General features: G+C 44.1%; 1 protein-coding gene and 1 long non-coding RNA gene across 6 annotated transcripts in view; both read left to right on the top strand.

The window, feature by feature from the left end:
- Positions 1-18,478, top strand: part of TMEM108 (transmembrane protein 108) — a 163,037-nt gene extending 144,559 nt beyond the window's left edge. For 4 of the 5 annotated variants that reach the window (XM_064671417.1, XM_064671408.1, XM_064671424.1 and 1 more), the window contains 3 exons: positions 6,604-7,716; positions 16,592-16,746; positions 18,137-18,478. In XM_064671417.1, the coding sequence (XP_064527487.1) occupies positions 6,604-7,716; positions 16,592-16,746; positions 18,137-18,259 (1,391 nt within the window). In that variant the 3' untranslated portion in view covers positions 18,260-18,478. Of the gene's footprint in view, positions 1-129; positions 590-6,603; positions 7,717-16,591; positions 16,747-18,136 lie in introns of those variants that run through there. The other variant, XM_064671442.1, reaches the window with a different exon arrangement.
- LOC135422365 (uncharacterized) lies at positions 7,725-13,046 on the top strand. Its single transcript, XR_010434455.1, has 2 exons — positions 7,725-10,320; positions 10,353-13,046. It is a non-coding gene; the product is annotated as an uncharacterized LOC135422365 (long non-coding RNA).
- Positions 18,479-21,636: the final 3,158 nt, after the last annotated feature.

Raw genomic sequence — 21,636 nt, 5'->3', positions numbered from 1 at the left:
CATTAGAGATAATTGAATGAAATGGAAAGTCTGGTGGAGGTACAGAAGCAGGAGGTAGATCTGTAAAATCTATCCACACACAAAAAGCTGAACACTGCTCTGGAGGGAGGGCACTCAGCCTTGAAACAGGGACAGAACTGTCTTACAAGGGCGTGCAGCTGGGGTGCTTGTTGCTGTTTTGTTCCCAGAAAACGAGAACTGCCAGCAATTCTCTGGCATCTGAATAGACCCATGTCAGACAAACTGTATCTGGACTTGATGGGAAACCAAGCTGGAATACCAAGCAGCCCTTCGATCTGCTGGCAGAGAGGGAGACCGGCTCAGTAAGTAATCTTGCCTTGCAGTTGCAAAGGTACTCCATAAAGGAGTGAGCCCTCTCGCTGCACAGCCCTGCAAGACACGCCTGCCTGGGCTGTCTCTGTCCTCATTCCTCCAAACCAGTTCCAACAATAACAGCAACTCCTGCGTGCAGCTGCCTCATTAGAGAGAAGATGTATTTTTCCTTTTTCTACTGAGGGATGAATCTTCCAAATCTGTGTGATGTGAGCAGGTGAGGATGTCTGCTGACAAGTCCAAATGATATTTTCAGGTAAGTGCTTACCTAGAACAAGCAGCTACAGTCAGATTCTTTCTTTTTATTATCCTCCTTTCAGTAATTACTGTTGTCCTGGAGTCCCAGTAAGCCTTTTCACAAGCTTCAACAGCTCCAATATCTGTATATATTTAGCTGAGTAGGGGATCTGAACAATTTCTAGAGCACCTATTTCCATAATATCTGTGAGTCTCTAGTGCAGTGTGAGAATGTGAGACTTGCTCTGTGACCACACTACACTGTCCTTTTTGTATGACCCATTGTTTAACTCCCTGGAGGACCAGAAATTAATTTTAATTCAGACTCACTGTCTCGAAGTCTGTGATGTAAGTGCATCTTAAGGCAATAATAGTGTTCTACAATGTTTTTATACTGTTAATGGACTGAGGCATCTTGCCCCATGAAAACTGTATCTTCTGTTAATGTTGTTGCACAGGGAGTGTCAGCAAGTGCTGCTTAATTTGTGTTTGTATATGTGATTTCCAGAGCTTCTGATGATGATGTTTATGTTACTGCAAATAGAGCTGTTACTCTGTGTTTCTCATTCCCTGCATTTTACAAAATACTTTGTGTACTGAAGTTCGGGATGATCATTCCATCTAATACTTACATGGGAAAACAGACAATAACTTGTAAGTCAGTATCTGGGAGTTCTGGCATGACAAATAGACTGGCGGGGGGAAAAAATTTTCTATGCAGAGTAACCTACTTTTTCTTCCCTCTGTTCTGCCACCAGTCATGGAGATTAAATTTGCTTAACTCTTTGTTTGTACAAATGCTGCTTTATTGTGAGTGAAAATTGTATTGCTTTGAACAGACTACAAAGAAGTGACCGTAGTGAAAGTAAGAATACATACTTTCTGCACAGTTTCCATCTATTAAAGATTCATTTTGCTCCCTGTAACATTTTAGGTTTGCTGAGAGACACTTGAGAAGTTAATAGTGTCGAGAAGAAAGCTTTTGTTACTACAATAACATCACTGTTGCTTTGAACAGGTTTTGCACAACCTTCTCTCACTATTAGTGAGACAAGACGGAAGCACGGAGAGGCTTCAGCATCCCGTACTCTGCCCATGTGCACCCAAGCCCTGGGTCTGTAGATAATGGGTCCTTTGTAGGACAGCTCCCGTTGCTTCCCTTGCCCACGGCAGTCTGAAATAATGAGTCCAGCAGTAGGTCTCTGCACAAAAAGCTCTTCCTTACTTCCTAGAGCAAAAATGTTTGCCAAGCACTGCTCAGGCTGGCTCTGTTTGTCTTGCTGCAAGGTCCAAGGTAGCAGAGGCCAGAAGGGGTCAAACACCAGACTGAGCTCATTGTGCATGTTCATTTGCTGTAGAAAATGTAAATGTGCAGCTCAAAAGTTTCCACTGTATCTCTGGCAATTAGGACTTGATCCAAAGCTCAATAAAGTCATTGGGAACCTTTCCACAGGCTTTAGATCAGGAATTACGTAAGTTTGTGTTGTTTAAAGGGGGTGCCCCAGGGACGCTGAACGCATGAGCTGACTCGACAGCCGCATGCCTGCTCTGCCATGTCATGCAAAAAATACTGTTCTAGAAGTGCCCATGAAGTGTCCCGTGCAGCACCAGGCGATGTTAACTCCTAAGTGAGACCTTTTATTGTTGTCTTGTGCCAGGACGTGGATCCTGCTGGATGCTCCTGATGTCCTGAGATAAATCAAAGAACGTTAGCTGCTGGGGCCTGAATCGATTTCTTTTTCTGTTTGGGAAGGATGCAGTTCTGCCACCTGTGTGCAAATAAAAGGGTCATGAGGAAGTTTCCAAATGGTAAAACCCTGAGGATTTCATAGTCTAGGAAAGCAAAATAATCCTAACTCCTGACTTTTCTGAGACTTGTTAAAGACATAAACCACAGTCTTTTAAAACATTTCCGTAAAGGAACTACTTTATTTTCTTCATATACACAACTGTACACACTGTTTCTGGATTGTTCATGGGAGCGTACCATTGGAAGAAGCACTGCAGGGAGATCCTGTTGAGATTTGAACCATTGCACCATGTTGTCAGGAAGGAGTTTTTATGGCTAAATGAACATCAGCACCCTTCTGTGCACACTCTGCTGTCACTCTGCTGTGCTTCATCCTTGGGTTAATTCATGTTAATGTACTTAATATTGCCTTCCAGGTGCACTGTGCACTATGCAGGACCACAGTTCACACCATAGAGATGTCAGGTCAATCAGCCTTCTTATTAGGGTTGAATGGTTTTAATGTAGCCATAATATTAAACTCCAAAAGCATGAATTTGACACACAACATTTAAAAGACAAAGTTTGTCCCCTTCTGACTCTGAGCTCCTGTACCTTAGAAACGGCTCCTTGTGAAAAAACTTAATTGTGTGAACTGACCTTTGAAAATATAATTATTATTATTTGTTATAACATGCTTGCATCAGTCTATATTAACATTATGCCAGCAGATAGTAAGGACTGTCAGTCCTTACCCCAAAGGGCTCATGCTCTAACTAAGATTACCACTAAGAGTCTTAGGCAGCCAAAAAAAAAAGGAAGATTTTGGCAAAGAGGTGCAAGGACTGCGCTTTGAACTAACTAAGAGCATTTGCTATGTACCATGTCACGTGGGATATCAAAATTTGGCCAGGGGAACCTGACAGCAACCAGAAGGTTTACTTTCAGTGTTGGTGGGATTGGGGGTGAGCTGAGGCACCGGGGTACAGTTGACATTGTACCCACCATGGCACTTTACTCAGTGCGGGTGCATTTGTGAAGCAGAGGCAGGAACTTTGAAGGGGTTGGTCAGATCAATTTCTGTGACAAATGCCTCCTGCACCTTAGTATTGAGAATATAATTTTCCTAGGCTTAAGCCAAAGTTGCCAATAAGGGCAGTCCAATATCAGGGACTTCAGTAAAAGTCCCAGTTTGTAAGACATTGCATATCCTCAAGTGATAGAAAAATAAGTGGAAGGTCTGGGCAATCAAGTCACTGCAAATCCAGCAGGCTTAGGTGTTGATGCAGAGCATCTGAAAATACCGATTCCAGCTTTACTTTTGCTTTCCAGTTGGCTTTTAATCAATTATAAAGCAAATAAATTCTGCTTAAAAGGGCTGGCAAAACCCACTGTGAAGTCCTTATTATCAGCTGTTTCTCCCTAAATATACATCACTGGCTATTTTTACAATTATCTACTATGCTGAATATTCTTTCAGTAGTTGGGGGCTTAGATTAGCTCTGGTGGTCACTGAAGGAATTACTGTGGTCCATTCAGCCGGTAAAAAACCACATCCTAAGAAGCTGTAGCTTATGGGACCACGGTGGCTCTGCAGAGGCTGTTAAAGGGAGTCTGACAGATGAGCAAAACCTGACTGCCACAGCCTGAGACAGCCAAAGTCATGGGGGTTATTATTTATTGTCAGGTAAATTACTCCTGTTGTAATATTTCCTATAAATATTTATTCATACTTTACAAGCCACCTAAAGGTACTAGCGAAATGCATCTGGTTTCCCATGCCTGACGTGTGGTGACCTGCTACCACAACAGACTGCCCAGAGATACTATAAATCTTTATAGTAGCAAGCCTCAGATTTATCAGTATTTCAAGAAGTAGAGATGGATATTAGGCAGGCTTTCAGCCAAAGACCCAGGTTTCTAACTCCAGGGCACAATATGCAGAAAAGCTGACAACTTCCTTATTCCTTAAGGAGTATCCTGGAGAAAAACATTAACCCAATAGAGATGTTTTGCTGTGTGTGAGGTATGAAAAAAAGAAGTTACATAAAAAACATTCAAAAATCCTAGCAGGCATTACAATCGTTACGATCTAGTATCTCATAAGATCTGCCAATACACTTTATCTTTTGTGCTCAGAACAGCAGGCCTGAAGTTTCCTGGAACATTATCTCCACACACCAAATCCAAAATAAATCGTCATCCTTTCCTCTTTGAATTTGTTTTGTGGCAGCAACTTATCTTGGCATGAAATATTAGCCATATGGACACTAGAATATCTGCTTTGACCTTGACCTCAGAATAAGTGCTGCCAAAAATGTGAGGATAACTCCTGCCTTTCGTTTCCAAGAGTGATGCTCCATGAGTATAGCCCAATCCGTTCTCCTGGTTGCATCTCAGTGTACAGAATATGTGGGTTTTTTCTTTGACTAGGTGTTCTGCTAAGAGCATATTGTCTGTGGCTGGCTAGGAACTGGGAAGCAGTATCCCAGACGATGGTTTCTTTGGCAGAGATATTTATTCCAGAAATTAAAAACAAAGAGAGAGAGCTAATTTTAGCATCAGGCAATGGAAAGTGCATTACTTGTGATTGGTTCTCACTACATTATCTAGTCAGTGTTTTCATTCTCTGGATACTCTCCCAAGTAAAAGGAGGCTGCTAGGGGCAAGATAATGCAGATTTTGTTGGTTGCAGAGCTCTGCACTGTTCTGGTTCAGAAATTATGATTAGTGATCATAGTAGAATATTTAGCTGGATAAGAGGAGCAGGTACCGCTCCTTTGCTGAGTTTTTGCTACGTGTATTACACTGTTCACAAACAGGTATGAACGATGCCCAGGACTCAGAATAAACACCTTTCATGGCACTTGCATCTGCCCCACATGCAACAGAATGCTAGGACCCAGCAGACACTTAATCAGAGATCTTTCATTATCCCAAGTCCGTCTTCCTTTTCCGCTGTGGCCCATAACAGATATCCTCATTTATAGTGTTGAAATAAATGGTATAATAATGCTCATGGAGAAAGCTGGCAAAGCAGGAAGGGTAGAGAAGGGGGCAGGAAGGCACTCCACAGTCTTGGCTGGAAGTTGATCATTACCCAGCTTGGAGTCCTGCTGCTTTGACGAACTTATCTCCCTGGTTTGCTAAGACTGTGACAACATCTTTCACCTCAACACCGCTGGTTGAAATTCACACTAGTACAGTGCTAATGGTGCCATCTGATGATGCTCAGTGTACTGTGCAAAATGGATTTATTCCATGTGCTTCCTAGTGGGCAGAGATCCACATTACACTTGACAGCTTCAACATATGGAAATAGTGATGTGATTGATGTGGTCCCTGCAGGTCACGCTAACTCACGGTGTATTAGCCCTGCATCCCAGGGAGGCTTATGCTACTGCAGCTGCCCACCTCCATTTTCTGAACTAGGAATAAATGAAAGAATTGATGTTCCCAGTGGTGTGAATCTGGCACCTCATGAAATGATGTGCACTACAGAGGGAGGCAGGAAGCAAATTTCACACAGTCCAACCCCACAGCACATATGAACCAAAGCCTGGTATATGGGTGTTAAGGGCAGTTGTGTTAGATTGAATCACACTCCCCATAATCACAATGTTTTTTAAAATGTCTGTGATAGCTATGTTTACTTGTTAATTTTTAACACTTGGAGTGACTAGATTTTCCAAAGTTGCTAAGTAGAGGACAGCATGTATAACCTAGGAAGCCCTCTCATCAGACATCCCTTCTTGACCTAGTTTTCAGCAAGGCCTAAACAGCTGCTCTCTCAAAAAACAGATTGCTTCATGGCAGCCAAGACTGGAGGCAGTCAAATTTAGGATTTTGCAGCCAAAGGAGTGAGTGGACAAAGGTTCCCCATAATGATATGGACATTTATCTGGAGACCTCCTGCCCAAAATGAAAATGACGAAGTCTTTTGTTTCTACCCCTCCAGTGTAGGATGCTTTGTAGCTTCTACAGGGAAATCACCTGCCTATGGCTCTTTAAAGCTGTCATGTGAGTCCATACTGCAAGCTCCTCTCTCTCTTTACTGTAGAGATTCCCTGTAATCTTCCTGTTCCCACCTCAGCACTCCCATGGCCATGGGGTCACTGCAGCTCCTGCCAATTTGCCTTTCTCTTCCTACTTTCACAGAGAAGCCAACAAAGTTGGATGCTAACTCTTCTGTCCTTCGGCAGAACACGGAAGGTATTCCTTCCTGCCAGACATGCAAGTCATGCCATTCCCTGTCCACTTGTCCCTCCATGGCGTCTCACCTTCTCTCTGTGTTTTTTCTTCAGGTGTTCTACTGATCTTGGCACTGACAGAAGAGCTGGTGTTTTCTGTTCAGGTACTGTCTCCCACTGTCTCCTCCTCTCAGGGCTTCCCGATGAACACTACCACTATCACAGCCATGGGAACAACACCTCACCACAAAGATCACCACACGGCAGAACCTCTTCCCACGTCTGCTCATGCCATTCCCCATCCCGTCAGCCTGGCGGAGAAAGCCCCTTTCACTGGGCAAAAGCAAGCGAGCAGCCCTCACATCGGCAAAAAGGAAGCGTATCATTTATACAATCAGAGTGCTTTGTACTCAGGACAGTCTCGCCCCAAGGGGAAAATATTCCAGGTGTTCAAAGGCAACTTCTCAGAGTCCTCAGAGCCTTACCTAAAGACGACCCTGCACTCTCCCTTTCCTACCCTGAGGAGCCCTTTCACAGACCACCCATTTCAGTCCCAGACCACAGCATCCAGTGATCCAAATGGCACGGGGCTGGCAAGAACTACACTCTCAGACCCTTCTCCCCACCACAACGCCTCTGCAACCCTTAGGGAAGCAGAGCGAGGGAACAGGGATGAGGTAGTGGTGCAGGAGGCAGATTTTACCACCACAACTGCTGGACCATCAACTGATCCTGAAGCAGTGTCGGTGCCTTTTAAACCCACCCACTACAACGTATGGGATATGCTGAGCAAAAACAACTCTTGGGTGACCTTGAATCTCAGTACAAATGTCCCTCTATTTGCTGGCCCTGGATCTGCAACAGCAGCAGCTGGTCACTCGGTTCAGACCAGCTTTGACATCAGCGTCTCCTCCCAGGCAGCGGGAAATCCCAAGGGACCTGCTCCAACGCAGCACAGCGCGGTGACTAACACGACCTTGCTAGGCAGTGCTCTCTCTGCAGCACCTGCCACGAGGTTGTCCAGCTCCATTTCCACGGCTGGCTCCACCGCCACTGGGAACTTCCTGAACAGACTGGTTCCTGCCGGGACCTGGAAACCAGGGGTGCAAGGAAACATCTCCCATGTCACCGAGGGAGACAAACCCCAGCACAGAGCAACCATCTGTCTCAGCAAAATGGACATTGCCTGGATCATTCTGGCTATCAGCGTACCTATATCCTCATGTTGTAAGTTAATTGCCACTTTATTTTGCTTTCTCTTTCCTTAAATTCAGATTTTGGCCCATGATTCAAGGACCAGCTGGAGTCCTAACAGAGGCAGGACAGCTTGAGATGGATGAGAAACACAGGGATCACAATCACTGACCAAAGTTTGCTTAACTTCAAAATGCAGGGCTAAAATGTTACACTCAAAACATACTCACTCTATTGCTGTTAAAAATCTTTTGGGGCCCTCCACTTGAGGGTGTAACACAAAGCTGAACAACTCTAGAAGGTGAAACAGCTTTACTCCAAGATGTATAAGATGGTGACCAAAAACTGTACAAGTCTTCAATCTAGGAATTAATATTGGCTGCCCTGGAATTGGATTAAAAAAGCTCACTGCTAACCCAAAGGATTAATAACAGCTCTAAAAACTAATACATTAGGAAACACCAGTTTTCCAATGCAGTAAAATATTTCATTGCAGGCAGTTCCTGAAGGGTCAGATTTAGAAGCCTGGTAACCAAAGTGCTGGTTTCCTCCATTTTAATTCCAACTTTGCAGCTGCTGAGGGAACAGGAAGAGTTTGAAACCCTGGCCTTCAGACACCAGGAGTCAGCCACCTGCAGGACCAGGGAAGGTTGGGTTCCCAGAGATGGCTCAGGGTCTTATCATTTGACTCAGTTACAAAAACACATGAGAAATTATGAGAAAGCTTATAAGTGGATGCCAGGGTGTCCCATGCTTAACTGGATTGTATCAGCAAGGTGGGACAACATACTCTCTGGGGTTTCACTGTTGCAGGGTGTGATTATTCTAATCTGTCTGTAGTGAAACAAAACCAAATATTTCCCAGTCTTTGCTGCCTGAGGAAACATAAAAGAGTAGTAGCCAACAATACTCAGTATTAGTTCTGTGATTGTACTGAGGAAAAGGCTAGATGAGCTGCTGGAGTCAGTCTCACATACAGCTTGCTCCTGCCAAAAAGGACAGTGCTGCTCTCTTCTGCCCTCTCTGAGGCATAGGCATCTGATCCTGCCCCTCTACTTATCCCCGGGCCTGACCTGACATGTTCCTGAGGCACTTTCAGATTGATAAAGTGGCAAAAAAAATATTCACTTTGCTCTTTGTTACTTTCTGTCCACCCATTGAGCTGAATCAGCTCCCCACAGGGTCAGATGAGCACAAGACCTGGAGAGGATGAGGCTGCAGGGATGCAAACCTGGTGAGAGGGCCACACTAATCTTTTCAGCAGCTGCAAATTATTGGATTGGGTCAGCATATCTGTTAGACTCACACCTCTGGGACCATCAGTTCTGCTGTTGCCAATGTGATTAAAACCACAAGCAAGAACAAACATAAACAATGGGCAATCAAAGAGAAACCAAAGCAGAAGTGTGCATACATACTTCTGTGAAAGATGGAGAGGAGAAACTGGGATATGGGAAGTCCATGGTGAGAAGCAGCAATATTTGATGATTTGATGAACTATGACTTGTCTATCAACCAGTAGAAATAGAGGACCAAATAAATTCTTCCAGGCATTATGTTTTGGGCCAATATTCAGAATATTCAGAAATATTCAGAATATTCAGAAATATTCAGAAAGAAAGCTGAGCTGGATAGAAAACATCCAAATACAAAATACAAAATACAACACAAGCATAGGAAGCATAAACAATGTGTAAACTGGTCTGTGCCTGCAGAGTACCTGCAGGTAATAAGTAATGACAGTTATTAACAACAACAAAAACAATAATAATAATAATTTGAAGAGTCTGCTAGCAGAATTTCTCACCCACTATTCTTTAAATAGTGGTGTTAACACTTTTCTTCTTGTCATATGCACCATAATGGTATGTGTTCATGTGACTGTCTATTCTGATTCTTGTATTCATAAGCTCCATTTTTTAAAAAGTCAAATGCTACTTTGAAAATTATCTGTACCAGCTCTAATGAGTGTTTCAATGATTCAAATATTTAAGTCCTTCCTTCAAGGCCGGATTCCTGAAGATGGTCTTCAGTGGGACTCTCATTTTAAAAGATCTGGAGACCCTGAGATGTATTTCAGCGTTGAAATGAATGGTAGACAAGCATTCAAATGGGATTTTTTGGGGATCTGGCTGTAGTGCCTAGGAAATTGATTTCATCCAAAAATTATGCTGTTTAAACCATGCCATAAGAAGTGCTGTTGCACAGGCATAGGCTTTTCCTATAGAAGAAGACAAGTAAGATATAACATCCCAAAGCACTTTTACCCAAATGCGCGGGTATCAGTTGTGGCTGCACAAGGGAGGGACACTTTATTTTCTGCCCCTCAGACACCTGTGTATCTTCAGGCACGGTGTGCAGTGTACAGTGTAAGGTGTACGGGATGGGCTCTGCGGTGTGGGGTGTGCGGTGTGGGCGTGCGAAGGGGACTGTCGCCACCTCCCGGGCATGAGCGCTGCAGCTGAGGACAGGAGGCCCCGTACTGGCATGTGCTCCTCACTTCTGATCCAGAGGGGGCTGATACCGGGAGAGGGATGAAGAGTACAGCTTTGTGGGTTTCATTTCATCTTCAAAGGGTGAAATTTTCTGGGAGAGGCTCTCACAGCTGCTGTGGGCACAGACTGAGAAAACACCATCGTGCTCCTGCCTTGGGATGCTGAAAGATGTAGGTATCTTGGATATAGAGACTCAACTCCATGGTCTTAAATATCTGAGCTGCCCTAACAGGGAACAAGCCATGGAGAAAGTCACTGAGGACTGTGGGCTGCTGGCTCTGTGTTCAGACTGGCACCTTCAAGACTGCTGGCCAGAGTCATTGAGGGAGCCAGTGAGCCCTGAGCTGCTGCTGTGAGAAAGGCTAAGGTCCAGCACCAGGCAGAGAGGCAGCCTCGAGGCAGGGAACTTAGCAATGCATCCTGGAAAGACATGGAATGAGGTGAGGAGATGCAACTCGAAGCCTATGCACAGCTGCAGAGCTGTAGGAATCTAATTAACTCAGCTCCCTCCTCCTGCTTAATGAGGAGTGCCCCTGAGCCGGTTCACCGACCTCCGAGCTGTTTTTTCCAGAGCCCTTGCAGAGCTTCACAGTGGCCAGAGCACCTCTCCTCTGCCAGAGGCTCTTGTGCCTTTCCTCATAATCCTTCCTCTGTGCGAGGAGTGGCAAAGAGTCTGGAAAAGCTTTCTTGGAGGGCTTCTGGGCACAGCTTGTGCTACCCAAAATCCTTGGAAGAGGAAACACATCATGATGCTGCAAAGACACCTTTGTCCCTCTCAGATGCGTGACACAGTAGAGCCCTACATGCTGCTTGCTGTCACACCTTTTAGTGATAGGCACCTGTTAAATGAAAATCTGAGGGCATTTTACCTTCCATAGCAGGGGAAATGACATGCTAGAGAGTGACCACAGGAGCCCTTGGCTCCTCATATCTGCTGGAAAAAGCGCTTGGGATGCTGTACTTCTCTTCACAGAGGAAAGACCCTGATGGGGCTCCTTGATGGCTATCCCTGCTGTGGGGATTTGCATTGAAGAGCAGGAAGGAGCAGAGGGTTTGTTCGGCATCACTGTACCCTGACATCTGAGTCCCACTGAGGAGTGGCAGGTCCCTCCAGCCATGCTGGTGGCACAGCTGAGTGGCTGTAGCACTAGCTTGAAGACCCAGGCCTCAGGAGCTCACCTGCTGAAATAAGAGATGGGATTTAGCCTCCCTGTCCTTAGAGTACATATTTCTTTACAGATGCATAGATTTCTGAGTCCTATTGAAATCCCTTAAAGTGATAGCCAGAAAAGTAATGCTTTGAATAGGAATGCATGAGCCACATGTTCTGCATGAACCTGAGGATCATTTCACCTTCTGGCACCTGAGTTCCATGGCATAAATAAGGAGGGTAAAGTTGTTAATGCCATAGGAGGCCTGCAAAAATGAAGGATCCTGTATCATTGCCTCCCCAGGAAAGCAAAATCGTATATAACAGTGATGTCAGTATTTTCTGAATGTCAGAGTTCGAGTTGTTTTTGCAGTGTCCTTCAGGCAGCCTTGAACATTTTTGTGCACATGCCAGTGAATTGTACATCTGTAGGTGCCTGTCACTGCAATGCAGAACAAGACACAATATGAACTCATTGTAAAACCTACCATCCCAGTCCTTGGGCTCCCAGTACTTCAGTCTCTGTAATTACAGAATGACACAATGAAACGTGGAAGAACAGAAACCTGCAAATCAGACACGCAGAAGTCAATTCATTCAGTCAGTTCTGCTGATGTGGGAAAACATGAGAGGAAGGCTGAGCCTCCAAACACAGGCATCAGCAGAACTCAGAGTATATGAAGAATTGCCTTAGACCTAACCCCACTTAGCTCACATTTCATGCACTGGGACGCTTTCCAAAATTATCTCACCCACTTTCTCCATCGCAAAGCCTACGCATGTTTGCTTCCCAGTCTGAAGTGAGAAAGATCCCAAGCCCTGAGTCTAATGCCTAGGTATGAACTCAGGCTGAGCTGGAAAAGAGCCTCCTCTCCAGATGTCAGTAGCTGTAGTCAATAACCAAACCCCTTGTGATACCTGTATCAGAGCTAAGTATGTACTGCTATAAATAGTAAATGAGGGAAATGGAAAGAAATATGGGAAAAGCACTATTTTAGTCATTGAGGCAAGGGTTCTGTGAAAATTTAGTTTATGTTATGATCTGCAGGCATAGGGAGAAGTAAATGACCATCCTTCACCCTGAATATTACCTGACTTTTAAGTGCTTACAGTTTTAAGTCTATTAACACCGTGTTTAATGTGGGAGCTGTAGAGTGGGGGAAGGGGGCATGCAGCAGTGAAAGATTGGTAAAATATTGAAGTGAGTTGAAGGAAAAGACTGTCAGAAAACTGTAGGGAGTTGTTATGATCTCATTACACTGCATTAATGAAGCTAGTGTTGAATATGGTGTATAAACCTGGTGGTTTATGTTTTTTTTAAAAAAATAAAATTGGAAGATTAGAAAAGAGCCATGCAAATTATTTAAGAGCTGATAAATGCAACGTAATTCCATTTGTGTCATGATGTCAAGAAGAGGCTGAAGCCCACATGTACAGGAGACATGTCTGATAGCATAGTGAAAGCTTTTAATAAAAAAAGGAAAAGGAGATTGAACAAGTGAGGGTGGAAGGTGGAGATTTATGCAACAAGGGGAATGTAAGCATGTCTCCACAATGGAAATTAAACATTGAAACAAACTTCATGGAAATGGGATAGATATCCGGTCCCTCTGTGTCCTTTAATGAAGCTGAGTATTTTCCTATGAGATGTGCTGTACGTGTAGTTTATGGTTAAAGTAACAGGTGAAAGTCTCCTGGTGTGCAGGTGTTATGTAGGTTCCCACCAGCCTGTAAATCTGTGAGAATCTTATGTCTCCCATTTGTGGGCTGTATTATGTCCTGTTTCATGGGTGGGGGAACAGATAATGCAGATGTACCTTGCCTTATGGCCAGAGAGGGGCCAGAGTAAGAGCTGGAACTCATCAGCAGCTTAGCCCCTGAATATGTGAGATGACTTTTCTCCCTCCAGACTTGCAGAAGGTGAAAGAATGCGGGCTAGAAATGCCCCCAAACTCCCTGAACCTCCAGTGTCTACAAAATTTCAGAGCCCCTTGATATTTCCTAAGATGTATCATAATCTCTGTACAGAGAGCTTCAGGCTGCCACAGGGACATTGCTGACATGTTCTCATGGCACTCGCTATTGACTTTAACATGGAGCAGGCAAAGGGAAAAGTCAGTTTAGCTTTTTTGACTCCCAGAAATTAACCAGAGGAGTACTTGGAAATTAGAGTTAGTCCTTTTTCTGCCCAAAGGATTAGCTATCTCTTAAACAGGTGATATATGGCAGCACTGAACTGCAGTGCTTTCTCATCCTTACAAGGATATAACATAATATACCAGGAAAGATTAGCAGGGTATTGTCACTACTATTGATCTCTCTTTAGCTCCGTTGTTGTCATTATTGCCATTTCTCTCTTCCAAACTATCTCCACCCTCTGTGTATTTCATCCACTTAATATGTCCTCCCTGGCAATCACTACTGTCTGTCTGGAAAGAGTTTTTCTGTAATACATGTAATTCCAATCATGGGAACAAATGGATACCTAGGAGTATTGGTAAAGCTGTACCCTGTTCCAATGTTGTTCTGGAAGTGAGCAGTCCTATGTAAGCTACATTATTTTCCCTAAAATAAGCCCCAAATTTGGCATATTATTTCGTAGATGTGGCACTTAAGGACATAGTTTAGTGATGGACCTGGCAGTGTTAGGTTAATGGTTGGATTTGATGATCCTAAAGGTCTTTTCCAACTGAAGTGATTATATGATTCTATGAAAAGGGCAGTTAATATGAGATGAATAGCCACATTCCAGTCCTGCTGTCCTCCCTCTCCCTCTGAAATGAGGCCTCCTCTGCTTTGAATTGGGACAGCTTATGTAGACATCCTTCACATATTTGAGGAAGCTCAGGAACCCATTTTCCATGCTCTTCCATCCATTTGCTTGTATGTGCACTAAGGTTGGAGGCCAGGAGTGTAATTAAGGGAGGGAGTATTACTGCTGTATAACAAACATATCTGCACATGGCAAGGCCATTTCCTGCTGGGAGAAGCTGAGACCTAGCTCGACTCAGTGTCACTGGCTTTCCAGCCTCTAAAAGCCAAATTCAATACTTCTCTGTCAGCAACCACAACATTTTATAAACTGTAAAACCTCAGGCTTTCAAAATATTTGCATAGAGTTGACTTAACTGGGGCTCTCATATCCCCAGACTCCTTCGGAAATGCTCTGTGCCTTAGGGATCACTTGTTGCTGGAGTACTGAAAAGCTCCAAGGGCTGTTGGCTCTCGCCAGCAGCGATGAGGACTAAACGCAGGTCCTGCTTCACTTTCTAGTCTTACCAAGCCTGCAGGCTGGACTGGGACATGGAGAGGGCAGCAGCAAAGGAGGGATAATAGATGTAGCCCTTCAGGACAGGCATTTCCCTGGGCAGGGAGAGCAGTTCTGGTGGCCCACTGGGTGCCTGCCTACAGGCACAGCAGCAGGAGTCGGGCTGTTGGCAAATGAAGCTGACCAAGACCGAAACACTGAAGTAATATGAGTCAAAGATAAGAGAAAGGTTGATTATGACCTGCTTTTCTGAAACATGCAGGAACAGTGTGGGAGATTTTTCCATCAGTTTCAGAAGAAGATTTACAGCATGAGCCCATCTTTCCCTTTGAATGAGACATAAACTGCCTGAACTGAAATCTATTAATTTTTTTTCTTAGTATCTTATTCTTTTGTTTTAAATAGAGCTCTAGCCTTGCACTTTTGTATTGCTATTTTGTGTGAGTAGATGGGATAAGAAATTATCCCATGGCACATGGGTAGCAGCAATGTTTGTCAAAACATACATAGCAGCTGTGACTTCTCTGCAGTTTTTTCTTTCCTCTGGGCTGTAATTCTAATACATAATTTTACCTGTAGCTGAGGAAATAATATATTTTTCTGCTTCATGAATATTTTCCCTCTTCTACCATGAGGGCTTTAGAAATGATGGAGTGATTTTACAGCAGGGCATTCCCTATTTCACAGGGTACAAATCAAAGTTCATGTGGAGCTACCTGTCTGTCTAAATCACATACATTACAAGCACAACTGGTGAATTAATTCCACAGGTGTAAGAGAAACAGACAGAGCTTATACATTACTGCTCTGAGCAAACCCTTGTGAGCTTCTCAGCTTCTGCCTGAGCAAGGACCAGTGGGAGCAGTAAGTCTGTTACAAAGGATTTGCCCAGCCCCCATAAAATTGCAAAGATTACCCATCTGAATTGCAACAGAGATGATTAAACCAGAAGCAATTCCAGCAAATAACACTCAACCAGCTTTGTGTTTGTCTGCCTGCTGGGCAGTACCCTAGCATTTCTGGAGTCCGGGTGTGCCTGTGGCCTTGAGACCAGACAGACAATTATATCAACAAGTTTCACTTGCTGGTCACTTTGTCTTGCCTAATTGCTCTAAGTTCAGTTATTTCAGATTGCAAAAGTTTAAGTGTGCTCTGCAGATAAGAAAAAAAGCCAAGCTCAGACACCCCCAGGGTCCAGGCAAATGTGGTGAACAGGCTATGCTTGTCTGTTGATCCCACATCCTGATACAGATAATGGAGATAGGCAGGAAAACTCCAGCTCTGGAGTTAATGCTGTCCTGGAAGCAAAAGCTACATGAGACAGATGCTGGAGGGGTTCTTCACACTACCTGACCACTGTCTCATCCTGCCCAGGAGCCTATCTGCTCCTCTTACTGGTTGCTGATGTGTTGGAGCATGGTCAGAAAGCACCCTAAATCCAAGTTATGAGTGGCAGGCAACAGAGGCAGGGATCGGTGGCATTTCAGGATAGAAGCTTTTGGTATTGAAGACATGCAACTACGAGCACTTGTGGATTTGCTCTTCAAGCTAGGACAGGTGTCTCTCAGTGCCCACTTGCTAATGTGCTCATAACGGCAGCCTCTGAACACACCAGAAGAAAAGATCTGCACAGAAATGTCCTTGCAGTCCCTGAGGAATGCCCTCTCTCCTAAAGGGTCTGTAAATCCCTGCTTAGGTATTAAAATGCCATCAGGTACACCACCAAAGCTTTTCATTTATCAGGCAGCCACATCTTCAATATTATAAACTCACATCAAAAAGAAAGTACAAAGTGCATATTCTGCCAAGCCCAAAGCCTCATCTGCTTGGCCTGAATTCACATAATTGTGTGGGGTTTGTTAGGAGAGATCTGACTGAGAGTGAAGCGTATGAATGGAGGTCACCAGCCCTCTTCTTAAGTAACACAAATCCGTGGTACTGATGAGTCCTTATTGAAAGAAAATAACCACATTTTTTACATGTTCCTATTGACAGCAGTTCTGCTGACAGTGTGCTGCATGAGGAGGAAGAAAAAGACATCTAACCCAGAAAACAACCTGAGCTATTGGAATAATGCCATTACTATGGACTACTTCAACAGGCATGCTGTTGAGTTACCGAGAGAGATCCAGTCACTGGAGACTTCAGAGGTACCTTGCTTGCAGAACTGGTGTCTAAAAACTGTAACTGAAGCCATGCCGGGAGGAGGGGAGAGGAAATCATATTAATAAAGCCTTGAAATCCCTGTGCATATTTGGGGAACAGTTTTTTGAGAAGGACTCACTCCTACACATGTATAACATGGGACAAATATGTCAGCAAAACTGGATTACCATCCTATTCCCAGCCACTACGGATATGTTCCATATTGCTGTGTAGTGATGAGTGTTAACCACCTCTAGGTGAATTTGTTCCGGGGTTTCTCTTCCTTGTGAGCCCATGGCCAATGTCTAGCCATACCAAGACTGCTTAAGGAAGGCCCTTTGGGCTGTGTGGTGACTGACAGTCAATCTATTGTGCACGTCCCACACGGCATCAGAGAAAGGGGGCTGGTGGGAGTTAATAACACAAATTTAATGTATTTATATCTCAGGAGCTGCCTATAACTTCTCAAATACCAGCTCAGGGAGTGAGTGTTCCCAGTATATAAGCAATCAGAGCATCAGTATGTGGGAGTGTGTAATGGTGGTATATGCTCATTAGCCTTTACCAAAGGGATCTGACTGGTTCAGTGGGATTATTCACATATGGACAGATAATGCAACTGATAGAAGTGTATTCCCTGGCCTTAGGGATAGAGAAGGATAATTCAGTTTAGTTCAAAGGTATTTAAAACAGTGGAGAGTTCCGGTTTATGCTAGAGTGATTTTCAGATCATCTAGCTGACTAACCCATCTGATTAAATTTAAAAAAAAAAAAAGGTTTAGAAAGGAACCTCTGAGAGGTGATTAGACAAACGCTCACAGTCACTTCATTAACCCTCATTTGTTGGCAATCATGTTGCTTAGGCTAAGGCAGGACCTGGTCTGTACTTAACCAGAATCAAATGATAGGCCTATTCACATACAGGATGGTCTCCAATAGCTGTCATCTGAGTTATTTAAACCTGATCAGAACACGACTGAACTGGGGCATGCTTGGGTGGCTTGGAACTGTATATGTGGCTTTCTGAGCTTAAAAAGAAGCTGAAAAAGCATCTTTGAGGAGTCAAGCCTAGCTGAGAGGCAGGAAACTTTCAATGAGTCACAAAAGTGAAAACCCAAGAAATGTGAAAGCTCAAGGTCTGCTAAGGGACTGAAAGTTTGGTGCATCTGACTTCTGGGTCCCCAGACTGAGGCAGAATCAGCCTGACTATCAGAGGAGCTCTTCACTAACAGCTCCTCCTGCCTGAAGAAGGGTAAAACCAGCTCACCAAACTTAGGTCTTCAGAGTCAGAGCCCACAAAATTCAAGCACCTTTGAGGGATGGGGAGGATTGCCCTGTGTGCTAGTGGAGGGCAAGGGGTGTGAAGTACTCAATCTGCTTCTCTTTTTCCGCCAGGATCACCTCTCTGAGCCACGCTCCCCTGCCAACGGTGACTACCGCGACAGCGGGATGGTCCTCGTGAACCCTTTCTGTCAAGAAACTCTATTTGTGGGACATGAACAAGTCTCTGAAATATGACCCCACAGCTTCCCGCATATTGCAGTTTCATCTCTACTGTCTCCAAATTATAAATAAATATATATATTATAAATATAACCTTTGTGTAACCCTGAATTACAAGAAATGTTTTCAGCTTTTCTTTTCTTCCTCAGAATTGTCAGACCCTTTTTTATAAGTGTGGTAAAACTTTACAGAACAAACTGTGGCTTTATAAAATAAAGGTATTTCTAAGCAAAACACCTGTCCAATGGACTGTTTGCTTCACTGTCATTTACAAACTGCTGCTAAATATACTTGGTCTGGGAAAATACTGTGTAAGGCTGCTTTTGGTGCAGGCAGCATGTGTTGGGTACAGCATCCTGCATCCTACATGACATTGCTGAGCCTGAGCATAAGCATTCCTGCTCAGTGAGTGTCCCTTCTCCTACTGTAAAAGGACTTCAATCACTCATCTTCTTTATGCTGCCAAGTTAGAATACAAACCAGACAGGACTGGCAGAGTTGCCAGAAGCAGTCCATATGGCTCGTGTGCCAGTCTTCTATCCTTTGCATGACTCCAGTACTCCCCGAGCACTGACTGCAATGAACCCTTCATTGTTCCCCTTCCAGCTTGAGCTCCAAAACTCTTTCACAAGAGCAAGGACAAGAATGACCCTTTTTTCCTGCATAAATATTTTAGTCACACTACATGTTGGATTCATAGTTGCTCCACTTCAGCCCAATAAGTCTGGAATTATTTCCTGCAGATCAAGCAGCCTCAAAAGAAGGTATATAGAGTGTTCCCTTCAAAGGAACAGAAAATTCCTTCAAATTTATCAGAAATCTTGAAATCTTGTGACTAGGGACTCCCACCAATTGAATTCTATGGCTTTGACCGCATTTCCACTTCCCCACTGTTTTATTTACCTTGTCTGCTCAGACTGCTTGTGCCACTGAATCGAGTTTCCTCATACCTTCTTCTCTCTGAGACATTCCTTTCCCCCTTAAGAAGGAAAGACACGGTGTTTCAGAGCAAAATGGCATTTCTGTCCTACCCAGTTAAGTGCTAGATTGCAGGCTCTAGTAGTGTTGGAGGAATAGTAAGGGTGAATTAAGCTTAAATGATGGATTAAAAATAGGTTATTACAAGGTGAGGCTAATATGGAACATGGAATGACCTTGCCCAAATCGATGCTCTCTCTTTGAGTAACCCAGAACTGTTACCGTGGGACCAGTTTTCAGTTTTGCCTCTCAAATTGCTTTTTGATATCATTCAGCAAGTGAAATGATCTCCATCCTTTGAAGTCTCATCCTCCTTCTCTCCACCTCTGGCCATCCGTGCTGGTAGATTATTTTCAACCTTCACTCCTTACTTCATCATGATCAGGCTGTGAGGCAACTGGGAGTTCACCCCCTGCTGCTCAGGTTTATCGCTTGGTTGCATGAAAGGGAAGTTTGAGCAGGACAGGGGTAGTGTAGCATCATTAACCATATGCCTTGTTCCAGGTGAGCCACAGCTGATACCAGAAAAGGGAATTCTAGCAGTGACACATCTGGTCCAGCTGTTCCCACCTGCAGAGAGTGTCTCAGTGGCTGCTGTTAGTCAGAGCAACATGACAACTTTACTAAATGATGGCTGGAATCAGACCAAGACATGGGTCAGGGGGCCATAGAGGCATACTTGTCCCCCCCTTTCTCCCTGTTCCACATGTGCACTTCAGCTGTGCTGAAGCACAAACCTGAATGTGGACTATAGGCTTCCTAAAATCAGAAAACTGTAGTGTTATAGGGGCTCTCCTGGATATTTGATTTTCTGTTCAGCATCAGAGAGTAACGTAGGGCTTCCCTATGAGGTGACTGGGGCAGGCAGGAAGACATGGCTGTGTACAGACATGGATAGGCACTTTGGGAATGTATCTTTTCACCGTGGGATAAACACTATGCAATATGATATCTGTGATCCTCATGATCAATTAGTAAATGGCCTCCTGGAACTCACTAGTTGATAGGACAGCAGAAGCTTCCTGACTGTCTTTTCAAGAGCAAAAACAATCCCACAAGGATCTTAATTTCTTTTTCAAGAGGTAGGTAGAAACAGAGAACAAGTTTACAGAGAACTAAATTCAAATTTGGGAAAAAAAGTCCGTATTCTTACATTTGTTTTCTGTACATGGTATTACTTTTACAAGGCAGATTTTCTAATTTGATACAGAGCACATAAACTGAAAATAATGTGGAAGAAATAATGGAGGATTCTTCTCATTTAGCCAGTGAAGTTTGCTTGGTAATCGAAAGGAAGAATACCTAAACGAGCCAAAAGTATGTGCAAAGCTGAGAGATGCTGTGCTATTCCCAGTCTTCACACAACCTGGAAATGGTGACCCGACTGTAGACAGTCTTGCAATTCTCAAACTTAAACAAGTGAAACAAACTCAGCCACCAACCCAGCGAGCCAGGATTAGGCACCAGTGGAAGACAGGAATTTCTGATTGTATCCCGTCTCGCCAAAGATTCACCGCTGCCCCTGTAAAAACCTACTCTGCATTAGGGCAATGCCCAACATCAGCACATTACAATCATTCCCACAAAGATGCGCACATGGTAATCCTACACTGGAATGGCATCCTGGCTGTGAAGCATCCCTGTGTGTAGGTAGAAAAAGCTAGATGTAACATTGTATTGTCAAGGATACCACTGTACCATGAACATGTATACCTATAAACTATCCACTTGATCATAGTTGCTAAAGAACAGTGACGTAAAAAGAAGAGCAGGGGAAATCTCTCCTGCAGTAAGTCTCTAGGATTGTTCTGTCCTTTTCTTTCGTTTCGCAGTTGCCTCACTTTGTCCGTTCAACAAGGGCCAGTTTCACTTCTTTGACCGCATGTGGTGACAAAGTGCAATTGATTATGCGAGGTTAAACTCACTGAGCAAGGGTAGATGTGAGGGTGCTTCTCCCTAATTAAAATCTGCTGGATTGTCTCAGAGAGTCTCGGTTGTTTGGTAAAGACAAACTGCAAAGAAGTCCAGAAGCTGCAGCAGCAGGGCTGAGGAAGCATTCCTTACTCTGCAGCAGCAAAAGGCTGGCTTGGCTCTGCTCCATTGTGGCCCTATTGGCTCCTCAGAGCTTTGGGGTTTGCTAAGTTTAGGTAATATCTTGCTGTGGTAGACTCTGTCTGGAGAAACCACTGGCGTGGGCAGCAAATACATTTGTAATATATATCTCGATACCTGTGGTTATAAGGGTAGGAAATCATCTGGGTGTCAGCGTAGAAAACACTGCTGGTATTTTAACACGTACGTTGTACCGAATCCCTGTCCCGCTGTCCCCGTAAACACTATTGTGCTTTTCATCTGCCACATTTGCAGCAGCAGCAGCAGGGAGATTTCCCCTGAAATGGGATTGCTGACCCAGC

Source organism: Pseudopipra pipra, chromosome 1, assembly GCF_036250125.1.
Source record: "Pseudopipra pipra isolate bDixPip1 chromosome 1, bDixPip1.hap1, whole genome shotgun sequence".
Classification (NCBI taxonomy): Eukaryota; Metazoa; Chordata; class Aves; order Passeriformes; family Pipridae; genus Pseudopipra; species Pseudopipra pipra.
This window is presented reverse-complemented; position numbering and strand designations above follow the sequence as displayed.